This window comes from Lissotriton vulgaris, chromosome 1_1 (genome assembly GCF_964263255.1).
Source record: "Lissotriton vulgaris chromosome 1_1, aLisVul1.2, whole genome shotgun sequence".
NCBI classification, from domain to species: domain Eukaryota; kingdom Metazoa; phylum Chordata; class Amphibia; order Caudata; family Salamandridae; genus Lissotriton; species Lissotriton vulgaris.
This window is the reverse complement of record NC_141685.1, coordinates 1,068,921,534-1,068,947,967: the sequence shown is the minus strand read 5'-3', so window position 1 is coordinate 1,068,947,967 and position 26,434 is coordinate 1,068,921,534. Positions and strand designations below refer to the sequence as shown.

Here is a 26,434-nt window from a genome sequence, read left to right as displayed (position 1 = left end):
GCATTTGGTAACCTTGTTATGGAGGGATTGTACTTGGCAGACAGCGGCTAGGTATAGAAGGGGGAGTGGGTTGGGGGCGATAGGAGATGTTTCTTATGTAAGTTCTCTATGTTTTGTTCTCTTGGTACTATGCTGTGTTGCTTTTTTTATACACCACTACATGATGGTTATATTTCATAGCATATCAGGCTAACATTAGAACTTTCACCGATGTCAAATTCTTGGTGGGAACTGAGGGTGCCATTCCTACCGGCCTGGGCACACTTGGAGGGCAGTGAGATCCGCTGCTCGTGTTGTGATCCTGGGGTTGCAGGGAGGTCCTAAATAGATGGATGCAGGTGAGATGATGGCTTAGTGGTTAGGGTTGACCCCGTTTCCCCGATAGCTCTCCACCAGGTCCAACAGGGGACAAAGCCTTGGAGGTGTCAGCTTGCTTCATCGTAGAGAGGGCACACAGAGCACTACCAGCAAAACCTCAGATGAGCTCCCCGCCTTGCCTATTCATAGCCTGTGTTCTTAATTATGCAGGTCGTATCAGGACACCATACTCCAGGTGGCGCGCAGGACTGAGACTCTGGTGTTCCAATCCTCTCCGATCATACTTTTCCCAAACTACATCCTAAACATTCAACAACGCAGAAGATCCTTTCAGGAATTGAAAAAAAACTTTGAGCCATGAGCATTCACTACAAGCGCCTCTTCCCAGGCTGCTTGAAAGTAATATTCCAAGACAAGACCTTGTTTTTTGACATGCTGGAAGAGACCTGGGACTGGGTAGAGGAGTGATTCACTTGCACAGTGGTGGCTCCATCTTACTGAGATGGAGTGGAAAAGGTGGGAGAGAAGGGGGCCCTTTGAGCGAGTGGCGCACAGTTCCCTGCACGGAACGAATTGTGTGCACAGGACTCGCTCTCTGTAGCTGGGGTGTCCCCTGTGCAGGAAGTGACCATGACAGCACATATGATACTCTTCAAGGAGGTGGTGGACTCTAGCTCAATGCTTCCCTCACACAGACCCTCGCCTTAATGGGTTCTGCATAGATGTGGTAGGTGCCTGCACATGTTGTTGAGAAGGCGTGGAGTGGCAAGGGATGGCTGGTAATCCAAGACTAGAGCAGTTTTGTGTTTGTTCGAGTTGGTGAAGGGGGGGGTTGAGGGATGGCTCAGGCGGTGGGTAACACGACAGGGGAGGCACATATCTCAGGCTAGCCCAGTTGGCTACTGACCTTAGTTGCATCACAAAAGGTATTTCTAGTTGGCAAAGTATGGGGTGGGAGTTAGGGAAGAGGAAGGGTGGGTGGGTATTTTGTTTTGACACAGCATTGGTAGGTCTTGGCACCTTCACACGACAGTCACATAGTCGGCACGCACCTAAAACATGTGCGTCTTCACTTGAGCTGCTATTACCTTGGGAAAATGATTGACTTACAGACACATATACTTCCGGAGAGAGTTAGTGTCCTCTTGTGGAATGTTAACGGCATGCTAGACTAGTTTAAGAGAGGGTCCGTCTTGAAGGCAGCCCACATATTTAACCCTGACATCTTAATGCTGTCAATGCTTGTTCTGAGGAGATGGACACCCCGATTGCATCAACGATCACCCCCTCAACATTGGCTGACACCCCTGCGATATCCCTCAATGAGATAACTGGTGCCCTTTCTAAAATAGCACCAGTCAAAGCCCCCGGACTGGACAAGATCCCTGGGGCCCTTTTCCGCAGTGAACCTACTGTCTGGACACCATACCTTTGGGTATTATTTAATGCTATACTCCAAGGTATGAAGATCCCAGCTAGCCGGGCTGGGGCGGAAATAATCCTTATCTAAAAAAAGGGTTCACCGCTGTTGCCAATAAATTACAGCCTAATAAGCCTTATAGACACCACACAAAAAATCTTTGCATGTGTGTTGCTGCTCCGGTTGCAGAGCTGGATGGAGGAGCACAAGATACTCACTTTACCTTCAGACAGGGTTCAGGGAAAAATTGTCCACACTGGACCAAATCCTCAGGCTACAAATATTATACTGGAAGATCGTGTGTCTGGAGGGTGGCAGCCTCTACCTAATATTTGTAGATCTGAGGTCCGCGTTAGATTTGGTCCCATAGAGAAGTAGTGGGTAGTCCTTCAGGAGATGGGGGTTCCGCCTTATTTGTGCAAAGCCATAAAGCGACTGCACGAGGGAAACTATACCCAAATTAGACATGGGAAGAAGGGAAACCTTACGGTCCCCATTCCTGTGTATAGAGGTGTACGCCAGGGATGCGTACTCGCCCGACCCTATTTAGCCTCTACATAAATGGATTAGTAGATTATCTGCTCAGCGAGAAAGACCTTGACATGCCTAAGCTGGCAACACGTAAAATTCCAGCTATGATGTTTGCCGACGATACTCTGCTAGTATCTAAATCGGATACAGAGGGTATTAAATAGGTTTGATGCGTTTTGCAGGGAAAGAGGGCTTAAAATCAACCTTCAAAAAACCAAATTCATGGTGTTCAATTTCCGAAAAGTACCCAACCAAATCCATCTTTACATGGCAAACCCCTTGAAAGAGTATCCTCATTCGATTATCTAGGAATCATGATCACAGATTCTATGGATGGGGGGCTCATATTAAAAAATCATCCCTTAAGCTATCACAATCATCTGGAGGACTGATGAAGGTTTTCCGAAAATCAAGTTACAAACCTGTGAGTCCTGCCATTGAAATCTATAAGGTCCAAGCTAGGGGATGAGCATTGTATGAGGCAGAACTATGGGGACACTGTAGCTCTGAGAGTCTCACACAGACAGAAAACACCATTCTCAGGCAACTGTTTAGTCTCCCACAGAGTACCCCACTCACGCCGCTACGTCTGGACCTGGGGAAAAGGCCCATAGCGGACGAATCTAATCTTAGACACCTACTATTTTGGCGGCGTCTGTGGGTTACCTCTGAACTTGTAGCATATAGAGAGGAATTAAGAGAGGTGTTGAACCTACCAGGGGCGGGCAAACTACCCTGGCTCTCCTATGTTCGTCATATGTTAATGAGCTTGGACGGGGCAATCTTTGGGATGACCCTGAGGTTGCCTGTGCCTCAATCTCTAGGAAAATGCTAAGGGATTGCTACGGGGAATTTAAATTGGCCCAACTCTAATGCAACCCTTTGGCAGGTAAACTGACTGTAACCTTCTTAGAGTTCAAGGATAGGTATAGATTAGAGCCGGCTTTGAATGACATCAAGCCGGCAACTGCAAGAAAGCTCTTTTTACAATTTAGATATGGGGTCCTGCCTCTCCGCTCCTTTACAAACAACTGGGGCGGCTCACAAACCTTGGGGTGCCCGGCATGCGACTGCCCAATAGAATCTGACCTTCATGTATTTTTTAGCTGTCCCGGATACTACAAAGTAAGAAAACGGTGGCTGTCCCATATCTGTAGAAACCTAGGGACCAGACACTGTTGCAAGGCCTTTAGGATATTTAAACACGATACTAGCCTCCTGATAGTTTACTCGCTAGCAGGTTTCCTACTCTCTATGTGGTGCACTTGTGGAGCCCTTTTAAGAACACAACCAAAACAATGAACGAGGGCCACAGCTATGCATAAATGAAACAAGGAATTTTATTGGGCCACCTATTCTTACTGTTTAACTGAGATCATCTGCAATGATATAACTAACCTACATCTGGTTCTTCTTTTTTTTTTCTTGTGGGCAAGTCCAATTTTCATCTCTTATATCTGGTTCTGCTATCTGTCTCATATCTCGCAATTTTACACATGCATTTTGTATTACCAGAATTGTCTACAGTTAAGACTAATCAAATATTTTATATGAATAGATTTTCTCATGTGGGGAACTAGTCGAATAGACTACACCATATATCTGTGATAGGCCATAATTGTGCATGTTTCATCTAACAGTGTTTTCTTTATGTAGCCAGCTCTGCTCCATCGTTTTTCGTTTCTTTTTTAATTGCAATCGATTTTGAAAGGAAATTTATTGTATGTAATTTTATCTGTACTTTTAAGGTCAAATTGACCGAAATAAAGTTATTACTGACTGACTGACTCAAGAAGACCCACCTCATGGGCAATCGTGGCTCCTTCCTGGCTCTAAGGGGATATTCGTAGGTTTCCACTCTGAGTTTCACTGGGGCTCGCCATCTTGGTCCGTCGATGTATTCCTCTCTTGGTGTCCTGGGTGTGGCCTGATATCCTGCAATGCTTTGTGGCGGCGTCCAGCACCATTCGGGCATTCCTGATTTCCCTTGTTTCTGTCTATGCTCCCCCACCCCTCACCTTTTAGTTTGTGAGGATACTGAGCCACCTCCTTACGGAGCTCCAAGTAGCTTTGAGGATTTTGCAGGGGACCTCAATGATGTTAGTGACCCTGGCCTAGATCGCTCTTTCGCCTTGGACATAGTGGGGTCGGCAGATACTCCTCTCCACTTTCCTACATGACATGTCCATTATTGACGTGTGGTGGGCACACCACCCTGAGGAACATTGCTATTCCTTTTATATGGGAGTGCATATATCCTTATTCTGTCTTGACTACTTTCTCCTCTTCAGGCGGGACAGCCACTGAGTACTCAATGTCCAAATATTGGTGAGGGGACAGTGGGACCACTTGCTGATACTGCTGGACCTTGACTGGGAGCCAAGACGGTCTGCGGGAGTTGGTGCCTGAGCCGCTGGAGCCTCCATAACAATGAGTTCCGCGAGGCCTGCCGACATATGAGTCAGCGATTTCTGAAAGAAAGCTGTGGGTCAGCGAACTTTCCAGGTGTTCTCTGGGATGGCCATAAGGTTACCCTACATGCTGAAACTATCAGCTATAATAAGGGGCAACGGGGTCGAGCCCAGCAAATGGTGACGGTACTTGAGCTTGGACAACGTTATACAGCTACGGGGGAGGTCTCAGTCCTGTGCAACTCCATACACACGCACACACCGCTACATCAGGAACTCATGCAGGAGGCCTGTAAGGCATGGAAGGTTACGAGCAACCGCATTAATCAATAGGGGCACAAGGCAAGCAACACGCTGCACTGGCTGTGTACCCTCAGCACCTCCGTTGCTCCTATAGCCTATATTGAGTCCTAGGACGTCTCACACATCTCGGTCGGGCAGCGAGGCCATAGCACAAGCCTTCTCTGAGTATTACCAGCGGTTCTAAAGTTCTGACCCAGTGGACCCTCGGGCAAACCTCCCCCAGTTTGTGGCAATCCTGCTGATGACTTGGCCTGTCCATGGTGGACTGTGACTCCTTGGAGGCAGACGTAACATGCAAGGAGTTGAGGATAGCTATCATGCAGCTTCAGGCGGGGAGGACACTGGGGCCCAACGGCTTCCCAGCGGAGTTTTGGAGACTTATATGGCATCAGGCAGGTAAGCTTCTGCTGCAGAACTTTAGTGAAGCACTGCCCAGAGATCTTAAGGAAGCAGATATAGTAGTGATCCCAAAGCCGGGCGTCCATGCAGCCCACTGCGAGGAGTTCAGAACAATATCCCTGCTAAGTACGGAAGTCAAGGTGTGGACCAAGGTGTTAGCTAATTGACAAACTGGTGTGATCAGTCACCTTGTCCAGCCTGATCAGTCAGGATTCATGTCCCAACAGGCCACGATACACAACAAAAGGAAGGTTAACACCATGGAGATGAGCGCCATTTTATCCAGTCATCAAGCTCTGCTACAGGTGAACTTTCAGAAGGCGTTCAATTCGGTGAATATGGGCCTCCATGCGAGCGTACAAGTTGGCGGGCTGTGTTGAACTGGTTCAATATAGAAAGGGGCACCCGTCAGGGATGCCCCCATTCCCCCCTGCTTTAGCAATTGAGCCCATGGCTACCTGTGTGAGGGTGGACACTGTTTCGTAGCTTCCAATGGTCTCTGACAGTCAGAGATAGAATATCCCTTAGTGCAGACAAAGTCTTACTGTTTCTGGATGATCAGATGGATCAGGAGCCTGGATACCCTATTGAATTGATTGACAATGCCTTACTGGCCCTCGGGCCCTCCATATTTTCCAAATATTTAGGACTTACTCAGGACCCCGCATGAACTGCACCAAATTGTACATTTACCCCACTGCACATCACCTGATGTACAGTACAGGATGTACATATATATATATATAGTGCAAATCACCGAGCGGTTTCTAAGCGCTTGCTTAGGGAACCGGTCCTGGTATTCCCCTGTGAAATAACCCCGGCAGGGTATCCGCAAGGTGAAAGCCAGGCATCCCGCCGCGAGGGGCCATTGTGGAGATTAAGCAAGCTATTGCCCAGAGTCGCAGAGTGTGAACCTGTGAATCGAGTAGGCACCGGAGTGAGAATTGTCGAGTCCATGGACATTTTTAGGACTCAAGACCCCGCCGAGCCGGGAATTGAACCCTGGTCCCGGGCTGACCTCTGCTTCCAGGTTTGCCTCACTGGCACCTGAGTTACAGCTGCTCTTCTCAGGATTCAAATACCTGGAGTTACTTGTTACAGACAACAGGGCCTACAAGGCCAGCCTCCAATCTCAAATGGTGGGTCTGGCGAAAGACTTGAAATGCTGGTTCTTCCTCCCGCTGTCCCCACTGGGACGATCATCCATTTTTAAAATGGTTTCCCTTATGCAACTTTTCTACAAGCTCCAGAATCACCCCTTCCCAATTGGGCGTGGCTTCTTCTCTAGAGCCCTTGCTCTGATAAGAGATCTTTTGTATGGAGGAGGGGTCCCCCAGATTGCTCCTAAGAAGTGCTGTAGACCTGCCCTTGAAAGTTGTATAGCAACCCCAGATCTACAGTTATGTTACAGCCCACCTTTTAGTGATGAAAGACTGGGAGATCGGGGGGTTTCAAGACCGGATGTACGTGGTAGAGGGATGGGTTATGAACCAAAATAACCTTCTGCACTTACTATACGGTGGAGATGTCCAGTGTTCACTTCCAGTTTCTACGCGTGTGGTGCTGTCTATCTGGATAGCTGCTGTAAAGGCCATGGAATGGGCAGACACTCTCACATTGGAGACTCCGCTGTGGAAGGGGACAAGGCTCTCACAGGTCACGGAACTCCACAGATTTGTCCAGTGGGACACTATCAGTATATCGACCCTGGAAGACGTGCTGCGTAATGGGTCTCTTAAGTCCTTTCAGGAGCTGCAGACGGAGAACCCCATACACAGCACCAAGTTTTTCCACTTCCTCCAGATCCAACATGCACTGACTCCATACTTGCAGAATGTATTTATTTATTTATGTCATTTGTAGAGCGCTTGAATCACCCCAGATGGGGTATCACTGTGCTGTGGACATATAGAGGTGATGCAGTTAAGTGTTAGAAAAGTGAGATTTTGAGTTTTTTCCTAAAGCTCAGATAGTTAGTGCAAAGGCAAATGTCCGGAGGTAGTTGGTTCCAGAGTTGGGGGATAAGTAGGAGAACGATTTGCCTCCCAATCTGGTTTGTTTTATGCGTGGGATGGTAAGAAGGCCCTTCCCTTTTGAGCGAAGGGTACGTGATGGCTTGTGTCTGACCAGTTTGTCTGACAGATATGTTGGACCCATTTGGTTTAGGCCTTTGAACACCATACAGCAGATTTTGAATTGGATTCTTTTGTGTATGGGTAACCAGTGAAGTTTGTGTAGCAGGGGAAGTGAGGGGGTTCGGTCGGGTGCACTGGTTACCAGGCGAGTTGCTGTGTTCAGGATCACCTGTAGACTGTTCAGGGAGGATTCCTTGGCAGAGATCAGCAAAGCATTGCTGAAATCCAGACGGCTAAGTACTAGAGCGTGTACCAGACTTTTGCGTGTGGAGGCAGGAAGGAAGTGAAAGATCTTGCGGAGCAGGTTAGAGTGCATGGAAAAATACTCGTTTGGTTGCAACTATGTGCTCGTAAAGATTTAGGGCCCGATGTAGGTAATCTCGATTTACCTACTCTTAAATACCGTATCATACCGATTTGAGTGAGCTGTTAAGAATGGAGCAAAGAGGTGCTGCCAGTTCAGCTGCAAGGTCTCTGGAAATTTTTGCTGATATTAGGTCTTTGGGGGAGCCGGATTTGGCTGATTTTAGTAAGCATTCTGTGTCATGGATGGTGAGCAGAGGGAATTCTTTTAAGGTAAGGGAGCTAGATGAGGCTGGAGTAGGTTCAGCAATAATCAAGTTATGGCAAGTATTTGTGTTGGAAGCAGTTATCTTATTGTAGGTGTCATCAATTTTGTGTGAGAATTGGTCGGCTATGTTATCGCATAGTGATTGGGTTGGCTCTTCTTCCGGGCTGCAGGCTTTAGGATTGACTAGGGTGTTTAGTACTTGAAAGAGGGTTTTAGGGGTGTTATCCGATTGCTCAAGTTGGTTGGCTATGTGTTTTTTCTGGGCGATTTTTATGTTTTTGTGATATGATTCTAAGACCGTCCTATACTTTCCTTTGTCAAAGGGATCCTTAGTGCGGCGCCATTGACGCTCAATCTTTTTACACAGGGTTTTTCTGATCGAAGATCTGAGGAATACCAGGGGGTTTGGGCACGTTTGGAAACCGCAGAAGTTTTTTTCAGGGGGATCAGAGCGTCTATGGTGGATTTAACTGTGTCCTGGAAGACCATCAGGCATTTATCCACCGTGTCCGAGGCAGACTGTAGGGAGGGAATGAATGTATCGAGAAATAGAGTGGGTGTAAATTTGTGCCACTGTCTGTAGGGACGTATTACTGGGATTTTATTAACTACGTGTTCAGGAGGGCCTAGAAGGTCAAATTCGATTATAGAGTGGGCTGACCACATCAAAGGGTTAGTTGATTTATATACTGTGTCTGGTGAGTTGGAGAGAACCAGGTCCAATGTGTGGCCTGCGATGTGCGTGGGTGCGTCATTGGTTTTAGGAAGACCTAGTGTTGACAGCTCGGTCAGAAGGATAGCGGCCTCTGGGTCCTTAGGGTTCTCACTATGGACGTTGAAGTCACCCAGGAGAAGGAATTTATTGGAAGATATCACATGAGGAGCAATCATATTTAGGAGATGAGAAATGGAATCGGAGAGAGGTCCGGGAGGACGATAAACTAGGGCTCCTTTCCAGCTCATCTGTGGGTGGAGATCTATTCTAAATATCAGAATTTCAATTTTATCGCTGCTGTGTTGGTCTAGGATTGTGGCTTTTATTGGATCTTTGTATATGACAGCTATCCCACAGCCCAACTTGCATGGTCTATCTACTTTCAGGATACAGTAGCCATCTGGTAGTGCGATAGAGATGGCTGGGGTAGAGGAAGGTTTTATCCATGTTTCTGTTAAGAATCCGATATCTGGGAGAGAGGAGGAGAGTAAACCCCAGATATTAATAGCATGTTTAGGGAGTGAGCGAACATTGACTAGGAAGCAGTCCCAGCTAGCTCTGATTATGCCAGGTTTACCGGGGTGGGATATGGTTTGGGGGCCACTGGGTGGTGGGGTGATGCTCTGAAATCCACAGTGTGTAAACGTTAAGGGGCCTTCGACAATAGAAGAGAATTTGCGGGTGCACAATGAGTTCCTTTATACCAGGTGGGGGAGTACATTGATCCCTTATGAATAATAGCTCCTCTCTGGAGTATTTAGTGCACAACTCGGGTTGAGTAACCCAACTTGTGGTGAAACCAGCAGGGTTCCTGGCTCCGGGTGACGGTCTGCCGCGGAAGGGCTTGTCTTAGGCGCGTCCGCTGCACGCATCCGCTGTGCGTCGGCCAGGGCATGACAATTTGTAGTTTCCAGGCAGCAACCAGCTGACCTGGTTACTGAGCGTCACTTCCGGTGGCGCAGCACTCCCTCCACTTAAACGGAACCTTCCGTGGTGGAGCGGGGAGGAGCCCCTTCGTGTGACCCTTGATTGGCAGAGTGAGTACAACAAGCCAGTGATTTTAAAAAAACAAGCACGGGCGTTGCCAATAGGTCTCGCAGCAGGAAAGTTGGAGCTATTGGTTTTGTAAATGACATTTTATATTTATATATCGTTATTGGCATTGTCAATAACAATATATAAATATAAAATGTCATTTACAAAAGCAATAGCTCCAACTTTCCAAATGCGAAACCTATTGGCAACGCCAGTGCTTGTTTTTTCTTGCACTTGTCTGTGATCTTTAATCCCCTCCCTCCCTGTGTTTATGTGATGTTTTTTACGTTTCAATCAAGCAGTCTGCCCGGTTTTAAAGTGTAATCCACAACATGCCTCGCTCTAGTCATTCTGATGGGATATTCTTAAGTGTCACAGTCCATCTAGGGCGGTTATTTTCTCGCACAGTAAGTTAGAAGGTATTTTCTTTTAGGAGGCTGTAATTATGATGGAATATTTTCTGACCGATCAATTCCCATGGGATGTTAATCACAACAATTGTACTTTTACTTTTAGCCGATATGCCAATTCAGATGTGATATTATTGATTAGAACGGTGATGATTCTCGCGGAGTGATACGTCGCCGGTAGTAATTCTGGCGATATGTTTGCTAGCTGAAACGCCGCGGTTCATAATAATGCTTGGTGCCATGTACTTGTATGCATTTCTGTTGTCAGTATTAGGATCTGTCTGCCGCCAGCGAACTTTGATCCAAGCATTCCGACCAATAGGTCAAACCTATCTTTAGTTTGGACCCAGTTATACTGAAAAGGTGGGTAAAAGAGATTCTGTGCAATCCGAAGGTGTTCGTTCACAGCTTTTAGAAGCTTTTGGGCGGCACAGGCAAGAAGCTTTACGATTGGCTGCAGTGTGTTATCAGTGAACCAGCTCCAACGCCTGGCAGTGAGTGACAACCTCTAACTGTTCTATTGGGGTACCTCTACTCATAGAAACATATACCTTTTATTATCTTCCAATAAGGTAATACAATCTTGCATGTGTCTTGGAGTTAGATGGGGTAGAGGATGTGGCCTTACGGCTACAGTGGTCGACCTCGATACCAATGCAGGCTGCATGAAACATACACCAGATTATTGCCGATTATTAGCTTCTCTCATGCCGCCTGCATAGAGTCTGTCGCAGAGACAAATCATTCATGAAGATACTTGGATTAAGACTCTATGTAAACATTTTACTGCTGTTACAGGCTTCAAGGTTATCACTGCAGTCAAGTTTATTTCTCTTGTGAGAAGTGAAGCTTTCCGTACATTTTCTTCTCTCATCCACGATTTTGCTTCCTGGTGCAAACCTGAGGAAAAGGGAGCTTTTGGCCACACCAAAGCTTTGGAGACCTCTGTCCTAGGTTTGAACACATTAATGCTGTGTGTGCAGTGTGCTGCCATCACGTCTCGTACCAGGGAAAGCTAGAGAAAGAAGCAGACTTAAAAGAATATCCAGGTTTTCAAACGTTATCTAAAGCGATGACTGCTAGGGTGAGCATGAATGTCCAACGGAAGGGCGTTCTAGTGGGTGGCTGGGAGGAAGGAGAAAGAGCATCTGCCTGGACGAGAGCAATTAAACTGAGTGACCTTAGATGAGTATTATAAAACACAGATTTCCATGCTGTGCAGAACTAAAGACCCGGCTGCAAACGTAAGAAGGAACGCTGTGTCTAAGGATCCAGAGATGCATACAAAGCTGTTTTTTTAAAAAAAGGAGCATTTTGAATGAGGTGAATGTGGTGTAGAAAGTACTTGAGAAGAGCAAAATAATAGAAAGCTACCATAAGAAATGCGTTACTTACCTGTAACAGCAGTTATCCAGTATTGGTGTCTTTCATGGATTCACATGCCTGAATCATTCCCCGTCGTCGAGACGGGAGCCTCCGGTAAATAAAAAAGTAATGTCTTATAGACATACATAGAGAAAATAGGCCTAAGGGCCTCCCCTTAGTAGCCTTTCTTAGTCCTTATGTAAAAAGGACCAAACTCTCCTAGTCAGCCAATCAGCTCCGACCTCCCTCTAGAACCTTCCTGGGAGGAGCCTCAGTCCCTCAGATTTTCGTACGCACCCAGCTAGGTAGGCGTAATGTTGTTAGAGAGGGATGTGAGTCCTTCCCGGGGAGGCGGGAGGGTTGCATGTGAATCCATGAAAGACACCAATACTGGATAACTGCTGTTACAGGTAAGTAACGCATTTCTTATCCAGTATTAGGGGTGTCTTTCATGGATTCACATGCCTGAATCAGAATAGTTAGCAATCAGATATGCACATTTGCGATGTAAATCAGCTCTGCAGTCATGTTAGACAATGCATATATTATCACATATAGTATCACAAGAGCAAGGAATGTGCATACCTGGACGGCGGGATGTAGGAAGGCTCACCCCACTGAAAGAGATGGCGAAGCCCCGCTGGACCCGCTGCCGCGTCTTTCTGAAGTTCGAAATCCAGGCAGTACTGTCTGGAGAAAGTGTGCGGTGACTTTCAGGTCGCCGCTCTGCAAATGTCCAATATTGGCACCTCCGCGAAGAGAGCTGCTGACGTGGACATTGCCCTGGTGGAATGTGCAGTGACGCGAAGAGTGTTGCTGACGTGGACCACGCCCTGATGGAATGTGCAGTGACCTGATCAGTTAAAGGCCGTCCGGCCTGGTCGTGGTAGAATGCAATCGCTGATGAGATCCATCTTGAGATGCTTAGTTTCGTGAGGGACAGGCCCATTCTTGGCCTGCTGTATGCCACGAACAGTTGTGAAGAGTATCTGAAGTCTTAGAGTTATCTAGGTAGAACCTGAGCCATCTCTGAGATTTAAAGAATGTAGAGCCCATTCTGCTGCGGTGGAAAGGTTCGCAAAGAAAGTTTGAAGGATTACTGGCTCATTGAGATGAAAGTCTGAAGGCACTTTTCGGAACGAATTTTTGGGTTCGGACTCAGCACTACGCCATCATTCCTGAAGTGCATGTATGGTTCCTGAATGGACAGAGCTTGAAGCTCGCTCACTCTTCTGGATAGAAAACCGTCAGTAGCTCTCTGACCCTTAGTGTGGATTTTCCCCGAGACATACTTTGGGTCAGCTCCGTGTACTGGTTCAAACGGATGTTTCATGAGCATGTTAAGAACCACATTGAGATGCCAGGAGGTGGCAACCTCCTTACTGTCGGGAAAGATCTATATAATCGTTTTAGAACTTGCTTAATCAACCCGCTTGACCAGAGCGATGGGCTCGTTGGAATTCTTATATAACGAGATGACGCTGTTAAGGGTACTGTAATGGAGGAGTGGGTTAGGTCCGACTGTGGTAGATGTAATCGATAAGGCAATATTTGCACCAGTGATGTGGGGAAAAACATATTTCCGCGGCTACGCCCCAGACACAAAGCGCTTCCCCTTCCGGGAATATGTTTATGTGCTATCCGCACTTGCTCTGGTAAGAATGTCTACAGTCATGTGGATCATTCCGATTGTGGAACTCTGAACTCAGGGGCCAGGCGACCAACCTGAGAGACTTCCTACCCTGATGTTGAACTGCCTTATCGTTCATAGTAAGCAGAGATAGATACTGCCGCCGGTGGCTCCAGGGATAGGCGGCGGAGTTCTGTGAACCAATGTCGCCTCGGCCCAATTGGGGCTAGTAAATCCAGAATACAATAGGCGGCGGAGTTCTGTGAACCAATGTCGCCTCGGCCCAATTGGGGCTAGTAAATCCAGAATACAAGGCTCCACCATTCTTGTCTTGAGGACAATGGGAGCATCGGGAATGGAGGAATGCCCACGCAAAAACAGTGCGCCATGCGGTTGGAGATGCATTCCCCAGCCAATTTCCGAAGTGTGGGCATTCGGCGTACATTCACGTCGCAATTAGATCCATGTGCGGCGTGCTTCATCCGGAGAAGATGTGGCCAATGATGTGTTGGTCCAGCTCTCTGTTACAATGGTTTCTGCCTGCTGAACGCATTGGTGAGCCCATTGTTCGTCTTATTCTTGGTAGGCAAGCTTGAAGGGCCAGGAAGGCCGCCAGCAGGTTAGTCCGATTGATATGTAGTGTCTTCTCCATAGGAGACCACCGTCCACCTTATGTGACAACGTGAGGAACCGCCGGAAGTAGGAGTGACCAGCCTTGAGACAGTGTTTGAGAGGGTATTCCCCATTGTAGGATTCCGGCCATGTGCGGAGTATCTTTTATGTGGCAAGATGACCCTGTGGAATGTAACCACCGCTTCGATAGCGCCTCTTGTAGAGGTCTCGTTCGTAGTTGAGAGCGAGGGGGATACACGATCACTCACCGATGGGAATGCTTGTGGTGACCGTGTGTCCAGGGTATACCTAGGAAACTGAAGTACCTAGGAAACTGATGTAGTGAGAAGGTTCCAGGACCGATTTTTCCTGATTGAGGATGAGATCCAAGCATTGAAAACTGAAAGCAGGCGTTGGGAGACCTGGACCGTCTTGCAAGGATGAAGCCTTGACCAGGCAGTCATTCAGAAACCGAAGGACCTGGTGTCCTAGTAATGTCGCCCCCAGGGAACGGTATTTTGTGAGTATGTGTGGCGCAGACTTTAGCCCGAAAGGCAGAACGCGAAACTGCAAATGTCCGGCCACTACTGCAAATCGTAAGTATTTTTAGCGATTTCTGTGAAGTGGGATATGGAGTTAAACGTCCTGTTTGCAGGACCTCATGGATTGCCATGCGAAACAACTGTCTCTTGTAGGAGTGTGTTGAAGTCTCTGAAGCCCAAGGTTGGTCTCCACCTCTTATCTTTTTCTGGATATAAAAAAGGGAAGCGGGAACAAAAAACCCTTTTTCCTTATGAGGAGGAGGTACTCTCGCTATAGCTCCTTTGAGGAGGAGGAATTCTCGCTATAGCTCCTTTCTACAGTATAACCCAGACGTAGATGCAGCTGTACCTTTTGATATCTCCGCTGTCCGTTCCCTGAGAAGACAAGTTCTCAGAAGAGGGGTGCTTGTTTTGCTATTGTTGGCGACTGAAGGCCTTGCGGTCTACTCTGGCCTGAAGAGCAGGAAGATTGGAATTGATAATGTCCTTTGTGGGAAGACCTTCTTCTTCCTCCCTTTGTACTAAAGGACTGGTTCATATACTGAAGAGTGTTCAAAGTTCTCGCATTGTCTGCCTCGTTAACTAATCGTGCCAATAGTGACTGGCCCTCATATGGTCTGACCACAACCGTCGTTTGCACCTCAGGACGGAAAGGGCCCTCCTTGGATCCGCGAGACTGCTGTTTCAGCCAACTGGCGGAACCCTGTCATAGCGATGTTCTTCGCGCAGTCTATAGTTTAACGCCGATGCTTCACCATGTAGCGGATTCCATTTTACTTCCACTTCGGATGAGCCTGGCAATTCCGACTGGTATGGGGTCAGTGAGGCCACAATTGTCCATGCTAGCGTACCAAGAGCGCTAGAACGGTCACTGAGGAAAACCTGTTCCTAAGGTTGTCCCCTCTTAAATCCTCCGTATCAGGAGGAGGTGACCTCGGGGCCGAAGGATCCCCGGAGTTTTTCTAGGCCGCCCGTGTCACTACGGAGTCCGGCATAGAAAGTTCCTGTTAAACACGCCGGTGTGAGGGATCACTAGTGATACAGAGGAGGGGTACTACCTGACCCGTACCTTTTCCGACTATAGGTAATTTATAACCAGTATTGACCTCACAGCCTTCTTGAAGGTGTCTCTGGAGACGTACAAGAAGCAGGCCTGCTCTTGAGAGGTCATCGAGGTCTGAAAACGTTGAGTAGTTCTCCATACCACCTTAGAAGAGATTCCAGAATTGGTGGATTTCCTCCGTCGATGAATTCGTCGACGAGGTTGCCGTCATAGACCATGCCATCGCAGACGAGCAGTCATAGATGACCATACCCCCTTTAGAAGAGAGTACAGAATTGGCGGATTTCCCCTTCGTTGCGAGTCCGTCGACGAGATCTCCGTCAGAGACTATGTCGTCGTAGACGAGCAGTCATAGATGAGGCCGTCGTAGACGACTGCATATATGCTCCGTCGTAGATAAGGGCGACGACGCCGTCGAAGACTAGCCTTCGTAGCTGAGGCCGTCGTAAATGCGGTCATCATAGACAAGACCATCCTAGACGAGGCTATCGTAGACGAGTCCCTCGTAGGCTAGGCCATCGTAGACGAGGCCCTCGTAGGCTAGGCCCGCGTAGATGAGGCCGTCTTAGACTAGGCCATCTTAGAGAAGGCCCAGGTCGACTAGACAGGTTGTCATAGACGATGTCGTCCATGACTATGCCGCCGTAGATGAGTCCTCGAAGATGAGCCTACGTAGATGAGGCTATCGTCGATACCATAGACAGGCCGTCGTAGGCGAGCAGTCGACTCTTTAGACTAGCCTTTGTAGATGAGGCCGTCAGAGACTAGGCCATCTTAGACTAGGTCGTCGTAGACGAGGCCACCGAGCACTAGGCCTTCGTAGACGACTAGGCCATCGCTCACTAGGCCTTCGTAGAGCAGGCCATTAGACTAGGCCATCGTAGACTATAGAGTAGGCCATCGTAGAGTAGGCCATTGTAAACTAGGCCATCGAACACTAGGGCTTCGTAGACTAGGCCCTCGTAGACTAGGCCCTTGTCGACGCTGTAGACAGGCCGCGACGCGCCCACGAAGATGCGCCTTCGTAGATGAGGCCATCCTTGAAACCGTAGGCAGGCCGTAGACACGCCGTCGTAGAGGAACAGCCATGTAGATGAAGCCATAATCGATATTCCTAGAGGTTGTCGTCGATGGTTGCGTGTCCGACGTCGACGGTCTCGTCGTCGCCGGCCCCTTCGTCGTCGACGGCCTCGTCGTCGGTCTCGTCGTCGACGGCCTCGTCGTCGACGGCCTCGTCGTCGACAGCCTTGCCGTCGACGGTCTCGTCGTCGACGGCCTCGTCGTCGATAGTACCGCCGTCGACGGCCTCGTCGTCGACGGTCTCGTCGTCGACGGTCTTCCCTCGTCGTCGACGTCATTGTCGACGCTGTCGTCGCCGTCGACACTCTCATCGTCGACGCTTAGACAAGCATTGTAGATGAGCCATATAGACGCAGAGGCTGTGGTAGCAATGATGATGTTTTTGACATCGATGGCTCCTTAGGCTGTACTTCGGGTAGGAGACGCCCTTCTGAATGATCCTATGATCAGAGGAGGCGATTTAGACGGCTCATACGTCGTCATTGTTATCCGACATTTCTCCAAAGGCAAGTCCTTTACTCTCCTTTTTCACAGAGTGGGGAGATTGTTGAAGGACTGCGCCCGGAAGACCATGAGCGGTCTTTTTTAGGGCCTTCTCAGGATGGTACCCTGAGGAATGAGTCTGAGGAAATTCTTTATCAAGGTCTCCTAGACTTTGAGGGCAACACCTCATCCCAGTAACTGGAGAAAATAATAGCCTCCTTTCTGGCCTTAACCATATTAACAGCCTCTCTTCACAACCCCTCAAAAATCACTTGAAAAAGTGCAACATACCTTTTGGTCTGTGAGTGTGAGGAACAGAGCAGAGCTACCTCTTGGAACAAGAAGTGCAAATAGTAACCTCCTTTCTGGCGTTAACCATATTAACAGCCTCTCTTCACGACCCTTCAAAAATCACTTGAAAAAGTGCAACATACCTTTTGGTCTGTGAGTGTGAGGAACAGAGCAGAGCTACCTCTTGGAACAAGAAGTGCAGGCTCCAAACAGAATTCTTCCGTTCTTTCCCTTGTTATACCTTCTTTATTTGAGATAAAGAATGTATGTGAAGATAATCCATAGTAGAAAAGCCAAATTAAGTGAAAAATACACAGAATCTGAGCAGAGCTCAGAGGAGACTCCCTAGCACAACGTGCGGTAGAAAATCTGAGGGACTGAGGCTCCTCCCAGGAAGGTTCTAGAGGGAGGTCGGAGCTGATTGGCTGACTAGGAGAGTTTGGTCCTTTTTACATAAGGACTAAGAAAGGCTACTAAGGGGAGGCCCTTAGGCCTATTTTCTCTATGTATGTCTATAAGACATTACTTTTTCATTTACCGGAGGCTCCCGTCTCGACGACGGGGAATGATTCAGGCATGTGAATCCATGAAAGACACCCCTAATACTGGATAATAGGCGTGTTCTACATGCATACAAAACATGCAAAACAAGAGCGGCCGGGAAACTGAAAGTAAGGCCGGCCACCTGCCAGCCATGAATAATTAGGGGAGGAGAAGCCGCACAGCACACGCTGGGAGAAACCCTTTGATGTGCTGTGCGGCCGTGAAAAAATGCAATTAGGAGGGAGGGAGGCTGATGCGCGTGCTTGTTTGGTCACGTGATTCACGTGAACTCAAAGAAAACCGCACGAACGAAACCCTTGGTTTCACGAGTATTTTGAGCACTTGAATTCTCGCTCCGCTCAATGCGCTTGCGCACATTGATAGGTCGCGCGACCTAATAAGCGTGAATTCTTTTAAAGAGTGATTGAACAAGTAACTTTGTTCTGACAAACGATCGCAAAACTAAAAAAGTGCTGGATATAGCGTGTGTGCATCAGAGAGTGAAAGGCAGAGAGTGGAGCCCTTTACTAGGCACTCGAACCTTAAATGTACCTAAATGCTGCCTCTAGTGCGTCCGCTGCGCGTCGGCCAGGGCATGATCATTTGTAGTTTCCAGGCAGCAACCAGCTGACCTGGTGACTGCACGTCACTTCGGGTGGCGCAGCACTCCCTCTATTCAAACGGAACCTTCCGTGGTGGACCGTGGTGGACCGTGGCAGCACCCCTACGAGTGACCCTTGATTGGTAGAGTGAGTACAACAAGCCAGTGATTTTTAAATAAATAAGCGTGAATTCTTTTAAAAAGAGATTAAATAAGTAACTTTGTTATGACAAACGATCGCAAAGCTTAAAAAGTGCTGGGTTTAGCATGTGTGCATCAGAGAGTGTAAGGCAGAGAGTGGAGCCCTTTACCAGGAGCTCAAACCTTAACTGTGCCTAAATGCTGCCTCTAGCGCTTTCGCTGCGCGTCGGCCAGGGCATGACAATTTGTAGTTTCCAGGCAGCAACCAGCTGACCTGGTGACTGCGCGTCACGTCCGGTGGCGCAGCACTCCCTCTACTCAAATAGAATAACATGGTCATTACCGAATACTCTGCCCTGGTGGCAAAAATCCTGCACACCGACATCAAGGTAAACAAACTGTTCATCCTTTATTAGACTTTGAGGCACAATCAGCCAGGTCCCATGGTTGGGGTGAGGGAAGCGTGGCACGGGACTTGGGGCCACTGGAGGATGAGGACTGAATTGAAGCAGTGGCTGCCGCTAGGGAGGTAGAGATAGCCTCTCAGTTCCCCCTGATATAACTCAAACTGCTGTATTGCACATCCCTCACCAGGACACAGCTGTTCAGAATGGGGCCGGCTGATTCAGGAGGTTACCTGTTTCCCACGGGGAACCTGCTGCGCACATTTTGGCACTGCCTGGCCTTATCACACTTTTGGGAGGGCGTATTGAGGACCTTGGAAACAGTACCGGGTTGAAAAGTCCCTAGGGACCCAAAATGGATCCTTCTATACATCTGCTAGGAAATAGGGAGTGACAGATACAAGAGGGTGCTGCTCTGGTTGGGCCTGCTGATAGCCAAGCATGACATTGCAAGGGCATGGAAGGACACCACGATCCCACACATAACTGGGTGGGTGATAGGTATGAACTACTGCATGGAGCTGGAATGTCCAGTATATATGGCAAGTGGTTGCCCTAAGAACCATCCTTAAGTCTGGAAAGATTGTGTCAGGCACGGAGGATAACATCAAGAGCCATGTCCATCCTGACTGTGGCTCTTGGAGAGGGAGATGCAATCCTTTGGGGCCGCCCGACTGAGTTTATGGGGTGATGCTTAATGTTTTATAGCATCCTGTTTAGCCGCGAGAGAGGTGATCCTGTGTTTCCCACTTTGTGGCACTACAATGTGAATTGTGGAGATTCTCTTTTATTTTACTACAGCATCTGTACCAAGCCTTGGCGTGTTATCGGGCCAAATCCCAATAAAACGTAAAAAAATAATAATATCTGAAACAATGTATAAACAGCTGAGTGCTTAATCTCATTCTTAAAGATCTCTCAATAACTATAAGGACGGGGTATGCAAGTTTCAACTGTGCTTGCAACTAAACCCTTGTAGCTGCTGCTCACACTCTCTTCAATAGTGATTCGTTTGTTCAATTTTTCTGAAGGCTCATTTCTGTTGAAAACCATGCCAAATGTCAAAAAATCCTGTGGCTAAATATACCATGTTAGAAAGACACGACAGCAATGCAATCCTTTCAAACAGGCAGGTCGGCATATTCTGTGCCATCTACAATGCACTTATCAACCAATTTCCGAAAAGTGGTTCCTTGGCTGATAATTGTGATCTCTTGCTAGACAATGACATCTAATTAATGTTTATCTCATTCTACACCGAGTTCTTCATCACTTTATCCAGTGGTCCATATTTCTTGTGGTTCACATGTTGTTGACAAACGCCCCACTGAAAGCTAAGCAGAAAAGCCATGAGCCCCTACTTTTATAATATCTTGCCCCACAGACTAGGAAATCGAAAAAGTGAAGATTGACATGTCCTTGTTACCTAAATTCCACAAGGCCTCAGACCCTCATGTATGTTTGATTAATAACAGATGCCTCAATATTTCATCACAGAAGTGGACACATGTTTTGGGAACAAGTTGGTGTCTATGGAAAACTGATAGGGTTGGGAAAATGTAAGTCACATGCCTGGCACATCTTAGATCCAGCTATTGCATCTTCATAGTTATGGTCTGGTTGGAAATCCCCTGTTTACCCCATAAACCAGGCCCTGTCTGCATAACCAAAAGATTGGAGGGAATACAAAGATTATTTCTTCCTACTGTCAGTGTTCCCAGACAGGTGGGCCTTTAGAAACGTGTCAACAAAGTGGGAAAGAGGGAGGGAATGGACACACTTACCAATTTGTCCGCTTACAACCAATGATGAGCAGGATCCCAGGAATGAACGCGCCTGCCACACATATGCCCCCGATCCAGAGCACAGGAAAAGAGAAGACCTGGGCATGAGCTGTAGAAAAGACAGACGGATATGGTCAGTGTGGGCATGGGAGGCATCTCGCTCCACTGGGTGGAAGAGGGAATGGTTCTGGTGACTAAACTCTTTCTCAGGCTTTGAGTGTATAGAATAACACAGAGCTTGGAAACGGTATACCAATGGCAAAAGAATTGGACTCAAAGTTCTGGGATTATAAGAATGGGTAAAAGAGAGGGAGTAATGGGCTAGGGAATATGGTACCTGGGTAAACCTGTGATCATGTGATTTAGTTATCATGGAGTGTGTTGAGGTGATAATGGGGACTGAGGATGATGGGCCAAGAGCTGTAAAGGGGTTTGAGAGTCACTGGGTTAGTGGAATGAGGAAACTGAAGTCGGGTATTATGGTCCAAGGGCTAATTGAAGACAGAACCAGAAGACGGGATTAGGATTGGGGACTGCACGTTAGAAAGGGCAACAAGGATAAGTGGGCAGTTGAACAGGGGGTATGAGTCAGGGCTTGAGGTCCGAGGGATCCAAAGGCGAGGAGTATGCAACGAAGGTTATTGGATAACCCCCAAGCAGAAAGCGTATTGTGTGGGATTTACCTATTAGAGGAGGGCACTATGATAATAAGGGCCTGGGGCCAACATGTTCCAGTCCTGTTTAAGGCACTTAAGGCACTCTTTGTTCTGATGTTAATATACATAAACAAAACATAGGGCTATCCCATATGGCAAAATAAGTTATGTTTCATTTAACACATTTGCTTTGCTTGTTGAAAGAAATTGCAGAACAATATAACATTTATTAGCCAGCATGAACATGTTTTTTTCTATTAAGGAAACGTAGGTGAGGATTAAGCTTCCCTTCCTTCGCTTTTACAAAATACCAGACAAACATCAACATCATATACTACATTTCACAGGAACCACAGGGAAAATTGTAGTCAAAACATCCATAATTTCCCTTGTAATGATCCCTTATTAAGCTTTATTCCTGCAAGGTTATTCTTCTCCTGTAGTTTGGATTCAATCCTGTTTCTGTTGGGAACATGTTAAAAATAAGATCCTTCTAACAGCAATGTTTACAAATACAGTCCTCGTTACATGTCTTAACATTAAAACCTTTTACACTTATATACAAGCAATTCATCTAGTATGACAATAATTGATTCAGAAATTAATACGCACTCCATAAACTTATTTGGGGTGGGTCATCCATGGAAACATAAGTTTATAATATCTGCCAGGTGGGATAACCCTCGCCCCCCTGTCTTTATAAGAACGGAAAACATTGTTTCCTGCCGGCTAGGAAATGTTATATTCTATGGCAGGACTGGAGCGAGGACTATGCTAATTTAAAGCTTTGGGATTACCAGTGGATCCACCTTATCTGCAAGCTGGAAATAAAACAGTTTGAAAGTACAGTACGATAAAAATCCATAGAAATCATGATATCTTCTGGACAGGGTCCTGAAAAAAAGCTTTGGATGCCATTGCCCTTCTGGCTGAATACACACCAAAGTTCTACATGTCAGTGCCCATCTCTTGCATCATCCACCTGACCTGCCTAGCAATGGCTGGTAAAGAAACAATCTTGAACAGTTTTGTAACCGCAATAAGCACGCGAATCCCCCCATAGGTCTGTATTCCTCCGTCATGAGTTTATACCATTTAAGGCATTTAACCACACACAAATTAGGTGAGTCATTGAATTCTAGAGAAGAAATCACCCAAGTATTTGTCTGTGCGCCTAGACACCGAGAATGCCACTCTGTGTGGAGTACATTCTTCTACAAGAAAGCAAACAAAGAAGCATGGCCAACTTGCCAGATAATTCCTTACAGGATAAATGTTCATTTGGTTGGTGTGAAAGGAACATAGAAACTTGATGGCCATCCCGGAGACATGAATACCTAGGTTGTAGAGACACTGAGAGTCTTGGACCTTTTAGGAAACTGCATACCATAGGTTGTTCCTCAAACAAGATCCTTTCTAGTTACTGTGCCCTGCTGAAATAGGTGACAGACAGGTGTTCACTGACCTGTACAATTGCCTGTCTATTACTGTTTGTTATAATAACATTTAGTATGTGGACAAGGGCAGACCCCACAGGATCCAAACCCCATTAGCGCTTGATGATGCTAACTGCCAATACCTTTTCAGTGAGGCTCGCAGCTTGCTCTGAAAGGCCCAAGATCGACCATGCCATAAACTGGAGGGTTTTTTCCTTCGCCAGACGAATTCATCAGAATGTTCTAAAAGAGAGAAAAATGGAGTCGGTGCATCCAAATAAAGTTCCATCAAAACCGGAAACCACACTTGCGATTACAAAATTTGGATGATTAGAATACGATTATCTTCTTGTCTTGTCTGTAACCCTCGCATGCATAGCAAACTGTTGAACAGCATGCTTAACTTCCTCTATCCACATCTGTTGGACAGCATCTGACATGGCTCCTTCTGGTTCTATTTCCAACTGCAGTACCTTGGTACTTAGTGATCCAGCCTTGGTACAAAAAGGTCCTGTGGCAGGTACCCCATTTGATCATGGGTGCCTTGAACACCATGGTGTGCAATTTCCATCCTTTGGTGTTTTGAAAATAGCATGAGTGCCAGTCAGCCGAAGTGATCCGTTGACCTGGAATGTATTGTGCTGTCAAGGCTAACTGACTGTCCAGGCAGAAATGGCAGAAGTCCTTCAGCATCTCCGGGAGGAACCTGATTCGGGTTTCTCCAAGGTGATTTATGTCAGACACTGCTGAAATGTTGGCCATTTTCAGCAACACGCAGCACCTCGCCTTTACTTTGTCCAACATTTTATCACAAAAGGTCCAGCCAGAAGTTCCAGTTCATGTGCACACCTAATTATTTTTCTGACCAACTTCCTCCAGTAGATAACTCACTGCATCTAGCCCCCCTAGTCCATACTGATGGCGTCTGATTTCACACTCAGATCCAACGTGGATCCAAAGATCACCCTGCCCTTTCATGCCTCTATTGTAAGGAAATGCATCTTTTTGCATGTTCACACCGACATTTTTGGACTGATGCTGCTGTTTTTCCCGACTCTGAGAGTGCACTGAGGCCTTCTAACCACACCTCAGTGCTTATGCCAAGTTATGTCGAATTGGATACATCCAATTGGCAAGTACTGTCTTACTTATAAGTCCCTAGTATATGGAACCCCAGGTACCTAGGTCATGTAATACAGAATTCATCCATGGCTACACCACTGTGTACGCCACCCTGCATGTAACAGAGACATGTAACTGCAGATTGACAGGGCAGTGTGTGACAATGCAAATTCGACTTTGCCAAAAGCCACCACATCCTTTAAATATTATATGTAAGTCTTCCCTAATGAAGGCCTAGACAGTCCTATGGCAGGGAGCTATATATTACTTAGTAAGACATGATTTTCTATATGTCTGAGCAGACAACTTCCAAATTGCTGTTTTACTGTGGAAGGGTTAGAAGCCCCATTGGCTTACACAGGGTTACTGGCTGGCACTTCAGCCCGGCTAACTTCTGAATGGGACCACCTAACCAAGTAAAGTAATGTATCAAATTAATTGTGACATTAAAACTGATCTGATGCTCAGGCCAGATTTAAAGTCTCAATAAAGCTAAGCATATTTTAGAAAGTTGCCACTCTGCACTCCAGTTAGCCCAGTAGCCTCACAAAGGCTACACACAGGTTTCTGACTGCCCAGGAGACGTGTGAATGACTCCCACGCCTGGGAACAAAGGCAGTTGCCACAGAGCAAGGTGCTGTCTCCTCTCCCAGGATGGCCAATCAAGGTTTTGGCCCAAAAGGCAGTCTTCAAAGGTGAAGCCTAATACAAAAGAGCCCCCTGTTGCACATTACACAATATATCATTACTTCATGGACCCCACAGCTTTTATTCTACTGGGGAATGGTATTTACTTATGAACTCTCCCATGTGTATGTATAAAAGCACATCCTATGCTCACGAGGTGTTTCTCACATGTGTTAAGAGATAAGTACAAATAACGTGAGTGCCTAATGTAAATGGCCACCTTGGACCGAGTCTCCACCTGTGATCAAGACGTTCTGCCAAAATGTATTGGGTGGCCGCTTCTGCACTTCTACATCTATAAAGGTTGGCAGCATCCAGTTGGTAGTTATAGTTAGGACCTAGTTTCAACAGGAATAGGGTTTTTTCCTTTTGTTAATAATTTTGGCACAGTTCGATGAATCTTCACCAAATTTCCAAAACTAGTTTCCCACTCACTTCAGCAGCTGTTCAGAAGGTTTTGGGCTGATTCGTCAAGTGGGGCCCAAGAAAAAGGACGGTACTTTTTGTAATTTGGTGTAAATCAGTAGTTTTGGAGTTATTAAAGAAAAAAGATTTATGTATAGCTAGGGATGCAGAGCCTCCACGGATCCAACAGATCTCATGGTAAGATCAAACTGGCTACCACCACTTCAAATAGGAAGTGGTGGCAGCCATCTTGGGACTAGAGACTCAGCCCGAATGTCCCAAAAACGCAAAACAAAACCAAAAAGATGGGCATTGTAGGATTACCCTAACCCTCTAGGCCTGGTGTTGGGGTTCCATAGCCGGCTATGGCCATGAATTTGCATAGGATTCACGTTTAAATGTTTAAAAAGTAAGCGTGGTCTCCAGCTCTAGTTTGTTTTTAATGCCACCCCGGGAGGGCCAGGTCCTGGAGGGATTATAAAGTATATAACTGGGGGGGCAATTATGGCCCAGGGACCACGACTTTAAGATAAATGGGAAGGGGCATGCAGCCCTCCTCCGGAGCCAATTTTAACCTCGGGTACCCAAGCCCCCGGTGCGCGGCCATCATATACAGTAGGGGGGGGGCACACAGAACCCTCTCAGGCCTTTTTTGGCCCCAGGGACCCATTCTTGGGGCCCGAACGATGTAGAAAAGGGGGGGGGGGGTTGGGACAGGCAGCCCCCTCCCTCCCGGAGTCATTAATGGACCTGGGTGCCCCATCCTCCAGGGCCGGCTCCAGCGATGCCCTGGGGTGTCCACCCTGAGACATAGCAGTTTCCCTGCCCACACTGATACAGGCACAGATACCTGTGCTTGTTCTTGCTTAGTGGAACGATTTCAAAGCTCCCGCCAAGGGAGAACAAACACAAGACTGCTTCCAGCTGGAGGGAGCTTGATAAATGCTCCTGTCAGCTGGGAACAGACTTCAGTTCTGTTTTCCTGCCCACAGTAAAGCAGGCATGGAAACAGATCTGAATATTGCATCAGCCCATAGGGAGCACCATTTGTATCTACTCCCTAGGGCCGGAGCTATGCCTGCTCCCGCTGGATGCTGGGAGCCGACTGGTGATGCGGGGACCTTAGGGCTCCCCTGGCAAACTCCATCAAGAATATGGTGGTGCCCTTAGTTGGACGGGCCAGGGGATAGGGTCCCTGGGCCGAAATAGGCCTGGTGAGGCATGGAGGGGCGCATTCACGCCTCCTTCCTTTTTAAATGGCCAGGCCAGTGGGATGGGGATCCCGTCCCAAAATCAGCCTGGTGTTTGGGTTTGCAGGCCCCGTACCCTTTACACATTGGC

The 26,434-nt window shown here is 47.3% G+C and overlaps 1 protein-coding gene across 1 annotated transcript in view; it reads right to left on the bottom strand.

The window, feature by feature from the left end:
• The window catches only part of IL2RB (interleukin 2 receptor subunit beta), a 446,549-nt gene that overhangs the window by 23,786 nt on the left and 396,329 nt on the right, over positions 1-26,434 (bottom strand). The window contains exon 8 of the mRNA XM_086963139.1: positions 20,788-20,896. Coding sequence (XP_086819265.1) covers positions 20,788-20,896 — 109 coding nt within the window. The remainder of the gene's footprint in view (positions 1-20,787; positions 20,897-26,434) is intronic.